Raw genomic sequence first — 6,055 nt, 5'->3', positions numbered from 1 at the left:
GATACTTAATTCCGTACGATATACCGAAATCGAAGGATATAAGGGTACTATGGTGCATCATTTACCTAAAATCGGGCGAAACTATATATGGGAGCTATATCTAAATCTGAACCGATTTTCAGGAAACTTAGTACACGTCATTCTAGACTTATATCAGTACGCTATGCCAAAATTCGTGCAAATCGAATGATTTTGGGGGATTTTGGTGCACCATTTACCTAAAATCGGGCGAAACTATATATGGGAACTATATCTAAACCTGAACCGATTTTCACGAAACTTAGCACACGTCATTCTAGAATTAATTCAGTACGCTATGACAAATTACGTGCAAATCGAATGATTATCAGAGACTTTAGTGCACCAATTACCTAAAATCGGGATAAAACTATATATGGGAACTATATCTAAATCTGAACCGATTTTCAGGAAACTTAGCACACGTCATTCTAGACTTAATTCAGTACGCTATGACAAAATTCGTGCAAATTGTATGATTTTCAGGGAATTTGGTGCACAATTTATATAAAATCGGGCGAAACTATATATGGGAGCTATATCTAAATCTGAACCGATTTTCAGGAAACTTAGCACACGTCATTCTAGACTCCATTCAGTACGCTATGCCAAAATTCGTGCAAATTGTATGATTTCAGGGACTTTGGTGCACCAATTACATAAAATCGGACGAAAATATATATGGGAGCTATATCTAAATCTGAACCGATTTTCAGGAAACTTAACACAAGTCATTCTAGACTTAATTCAGTACGTTATGCCAAAATTCGTGCGAATCGAAAGATTTTGAGGGACTTTGGTGCACCATTTACCCAAAATCGGGCGAAAGTATATATGGGAGCTATATTTAAATCTGAACCGATTTTCAGGAAACTTAATACACGTCATTCTAGACTTAATTAATTAGGTTGTGCCAAATTTCGGGCAAATCGAAAGATATATATAAGGACTTTGGTACACCATTTGCCTTAAATCGGACGAATATATATATGTGAGCTATATCTAAATCTGAACCGATTTTTCCCAATTTCAATAGGGTTCATCCTTGGGCCAAATAAGTGACCTATACCAAATTTCATCAATTTCGGATCATAAATGCGACCTGTACTTTGTTTTCAATTTAACATCTACAGACGGACGGACGGACATGCATAAATCGAAATCCACGACTTATATAGAACCTCAAAAAAATGTTTTTTAAATCCACGCATTCTATAGAACCTCAAAAAAATATTTTTTAAAAATCCATTCCTTTCTTAGACATCAAAAAATCTTTATTATTTTCTTTTTTTAATTTTCATTCGTTTAAAAAAATAACCCTCTTTTTAAATTTTTATTAAATTCCTTTTTTTTTCTTCCTCCCTCTCTCTTTCCAGACTCTATGATTGCATCTCGTCATAATCCAGCTCATCGTAACAGCACATCAAGTGAGGCAGCCGGCAGTGATGATCTGAATACGAGTTCCAGTAATGAAGACCTTAGCTCAGCCTATATTGTGCAGAATAAGGCGGCGAATAAGAAGTCATCGAAATCACGTCAAAAGCGACAACAGAAACGTAAACAAAACAACAATAACAACAGCGGCAACAACAACAACAATGGTAGTAATACAACAAATACCAATCACAACAAATCTGGAGATATGTTACAGCCCATGGACATTGATGAGGAGTACAAGGAGAATCACAAACCCAACAACAAATCGGCGAACCACAGCAACAACAACTCATCTGCAGCTATTAATTTACGTAAACAATGCACAAAAGCTGCGGCTTTAAAAGCTGTCCTGAATAACAGTAAGCTGAGTAAATTGGGAGCGGCGGGAGTAAACGCCCTGACCACATCTCCCTCTAACTCCTCGGTATGCAGTTCATTGTCATCGGCATCATCAACCACTTCGATTTCCTCATCATCTCTGTCATCATCGGCCTCAAGTTCGCCAGCCCATTCGACGAACTCCTCACCGACCGCCTCGCCCACAGCCAGCAAACGTAATGCGGAACATTTGAAAAAGGTGGCTGCGGCTTTGGCCCCACCTCTGAGGCAATTTGTGAAATTGAATTTAACCGAATCGGAATTGGTACAACAAATGCGCCGTTATGTCATAGATCCTAGTTTGCTGAGGGTCTATGGTTTCCCAGTGGAGTCTGTGCACCATGAAGGTTGTATCGAGATCTACAAATGTCTGCCCAAACATTTGGCCGAAGAGGCCGTGACCAAGGATAATCAAAGACATCATCGCCATTTCTATGGACGCAAAAAGTCCAGCAGTGTCATCAATTCCTATGATGGCTTATCGAGTTCTCAGCAATGGTCCAATTCCACAACGGCCATAGATTCCGGCCATGGATCGGGAGATTCAAGTCCACGTTTTACCGATTCCGATTCCAGTGAAATGGGTGAAGATGATATGACCTGTGGTCTGGATGCAGCCAATCCTCCCGTTATGGCTTTTTATACCCCCGATGGGGTGTATCAAATCTTTTCGGAATATGACAACTCGGTAGAGAAGCAGTGTGTCCGCTGTTCGAAAATGTTTGAAGTCAACAGTGAGGGCGAATATTTGACCTTCGAACCGTGTACCTATCATTGGGGCAAGGCGAACAATGTCTATAATGGTAAATGTTACGTGAACATTTATTCCTGCTGTCAGGGTGAGGAGACGAGTGAGGGTTGCAGCCACCACCCCTTGCATGTGTGGAACGGGGCTGTGGTCGGGATCAATGGACCGTATAACGATTTTGTGCACACCAAACCAAGAGCGGAGAAGTTGAAACAAAAACATCCCAAAATCTATGCGATTGATTGTGAAATGTCCTACACAGGGTTGGGATTGGAGGTGACGAAGGTCACCGTGGTCGGCTATGATGGTTCGTTGGTATATGAGCACTTTGTAAGGCCCCAGGCGGAAATAATCGATTATAATACCCGCTTTTCGGGTATTACCGAAAAAGATCTCTCACCCGATTCGAATAATTCGATTAAGACCTTTGCCCAGGTCCAACAGGATCTGCTGAAATTATTCGATGCCGATACCATTTTGATAGGCCATGGGTTGGATAATGATTTGAGGGTATTACGTTTGGTGCACAAGACCATTGTTGATACATCGCTGATATTCAGCCATTCAACCGGATATCCTTATCGCCGATCTCTTAAGAATTTAACCAAGTCCTTCTTGAAGCGTGACATTCAATGCAGCGACAGTGGTCACAGTAGTTTTGAGGATTCGAGGGCGTGTTTGGAGTTGATGCTGTGGAAGGTACGCAAGGATTTGCGTCACTGGAGTTATCAATGAGAGGAGAAAGAAGGCGAGAGAGATGATGATGATGAAGAGGTGGAGGAGGGGGATACTGAAGAGGAGGATGATGGTGTTGGCATGATCGCAGTACAGCATCGGGTTAATCTCAATAAACAATACCCAGCTGATGCTGAAAATGGTCCTTCGACCTTTAACGAAACCCAACGTTGGGCGCCATTTCCCATGAAATATTGGTATTCCTCCCCCCTGTCGTCGGAATCTTCACCCTCTGTGTACTATTGTGATTGTTTGCGTGTATATACGACAAGTACTATTAATTGTAATAGTAATAATAGTAGCTGTAGTGGTATTAGTATTAGTAATAGTCTCTATACGACGACATTGAATAGCGATACTAGATGTACTAGTAGTAGTGGTAGGGTCGTCTATGCGACGACGACATATTTTACTGTAAATAGTAGCTGTGTGATGTCGACAATGATGATGACGATGCGTGAATGTTTTTATTATCGTAGCCTATAAGTGTGTGAGTGAGAGAGTGTCTGACAGTGTATATGTGTGATTGAGAATGTATGAGTGTTAATATATTTTTACAATGTTTGTATGAATGTCTGAGTGTTTTATATATCTTTATACATATTTTTTTATTAATAATAATTTTTCTTCTGGATTTTTTTCCTTCTATTTTTCATCTTACTTTTATTCTCCCTCCTCTCCCCATTTAAAAAATAAAAAAAAAATCATTTATTTCCCCCCTACTCTTGTTTCGTATGCAAAACACACACACATAAGTCAACACTTATTGTTGTTGTTGATACAAAAAAATTGACTGAAAATTGTAGTTTTTAATCGACATTTTAGTAGAATTAAGTTAACAAAAAATATTAAAGAAAATAAAACAACAAAAAATAAAAATTAAAAAAAAAATAAAAAACAAAAACACCGACCAGCTGCTGCTGGGCTGGGCTGTTCGCATTAGCTCCTAAGTTATACCTATTTATTATAAAGTATTTTTTTCTGTTAAGTTTTTTTATTTCGAATATCATTGATTTTTTTATTATTATTTCACACACACACCAACCCTATAAAAAAAAAAAAATACATCAACAAATCTTTTGTTTGTTAAACCAATTTATTAATTACAAAAAAAAAATACAAAAAACAAAACGATAAAATAAAGTTAACAAATTTTTTTAGTTAAAACAAAACAAAAAATCTTTTTTTATTATTTTTGGGGGAAATTTTCAGATTGGGAAATTGAAAAAAAATAAAAGAAAATGGGATTACATACCCCACCATACAAAATAAATTTGTAAAAATATTTTTTGAGGGTTCCTAAAGAAGGCGTGGATTTTTTTCAAATATTTTTTGAGGGTTCCTAAAGAAGGCGTGGAATGTTTTCAAATATTTTTTGAGAGTTCCTAAAGAAGGCGTGTAATTTTTTCAAATATTTTTTGAGGGTTCTTAAAGAAGGCGTGGAATTTTTTAAATATTTTTTGAGGGCTCCTAAAGAAGGCGTGGAATTTTTTCAAATATTTTTTGAGAGTTCCTAAAGAAGGCGTGGAATTTTTTTTTAAATATTTTTTGAGGGTTCCTAAAGAAGGCGTGGATTTTTTAAAAATATTTTTTGAGGTTTCTTAAAGAAAGCGTGGAATTTTTTTAAATTTTTTTTGAGGGTTCCTAAAGAAGGCGTGGAATTTTTTTAAATATTTTTTGAGGGTTCCTAAAGAAGGCGTGGATTTTTTAAAAATATTTCTTGAGGGTTCCTAAAGAAGGCGTGGATTTTTTAAAAATATTTTTTGAGGGTTCTTAAAGAAAGCGTGAAATTTTTTTAAATTTTGTTGAGGGTTCCTAAAGAAGGCGTGGAATTTTTTTAAATATTTTTTGAGAGTTCCTAAAGAAGGAGGGTTCCTAAAGAAGGCGTGGAATTTTTTCAAATATTTTTTGAGGGTTACTAAAGAAGGCGTGGCATTTTTTCAAATATTTTTTGAGGGTTACTAAAGAAGGCGTGGCATTTTTTCAAATATTTTTTGAGAGTTCCTAAAGAAGGCGTGGAATTTGTCAAATATTTTTTCAGGGTTCCTAAAGAATGCGTGGAATTTTTTTAAATATTTTTTGAGGGTTCCTAAAGAAGGCGTGGAATTTGTCAAATATTTTTGAGGGTTCCTAAAGAAGGCGTGGAATTTTTTTAATATTTGTTGAGGATTCCTAAAGAAGGCGTGGATTTTTTTCAAATATTTTTTGAGGGTTCTTAAAGAAGGCGTGGAATTTTTTAAATATTTTTTGAGGGCTCCTAAAGAAGGCGTGGAATTTTTTCAAATATTTTTTGAGAGTTCCTAAAGAAGGCGTGGAATTTTTTTTTAAATATTTTTTGAGGGTTCCTAAAGAAGGCGTGGATTTTTTAAAAATATTTTTTGAGGTTTCTTAAAGAAAGCGTGGAATTTTTTTAAATTTTTTTGAGGGTTCCTAAAGAAGGCGTGGAATTTTTTTAAATATTTTTTGAGGGTTCCTAAAGAAGGCGTGGATTTTTTAAAAATATTTCTTGAGGGTTCCTAAAGAAGGCGTGGATTTTTTAAAAATATTTTTTGAGGGTTCTTAAAGAAAGCGTGAAATTTTTTTAAATTTTGTTGAGGGTTCCTAAAGAAGGCGTGGAATTTTTTTAAATATTTTTTGAGAGTTCCTAAAGAAGGAGGGTTCCTAAAGAAGGCGTGGAATTTTTTCAAATATTTTTTGAGGGTTACTAAAGAAGGCGTGGCATTTTTTCAAATATTTTTT

General features: G+C 36.2%; 1 protein-coding gene across 1 annotated transcript; it reads left to right on the top strand.

The window, feature by feature from the left end:
- Window positions 1-1,384: 1,384 nt before the first annotated feature.
- On the top strand, window positions 1,385-3,332 carry LOC133333467 (uncharacterized; the record flags this gene model as incomplete). Its single annotated transcript, XM_061541785.1, has 1 exon — window positions 1,385-3,332. A coding segment is annotated over one exon (1,932 nt), but the record flags the coding sequence as incomplete, so codon positions are not given.
- Between the last annotated feature and the right edge of the window lie 2,723 nt (window positions 3,333-6,055).

This window comes from Musca vetustissima, unplaced genomic scaffold (assembly GCF_032173495.1).
Source record: "Musca vetustissima isolate MV318-11 ecotype Yass unplaced genomic scaffold, APGP_CSIRO_Mvet_v1 utg54845, whole genome shotgun sequence".
NCBI classification, from domain to species: Eukaryota; Metazoa; Arthropoda; class Insecta; order Diptera; family Muscidae; genus Musca; species Musca vetustissima.
This window is presented reverse-complemented; position numbering and strand designations above follow the sequence as displayed.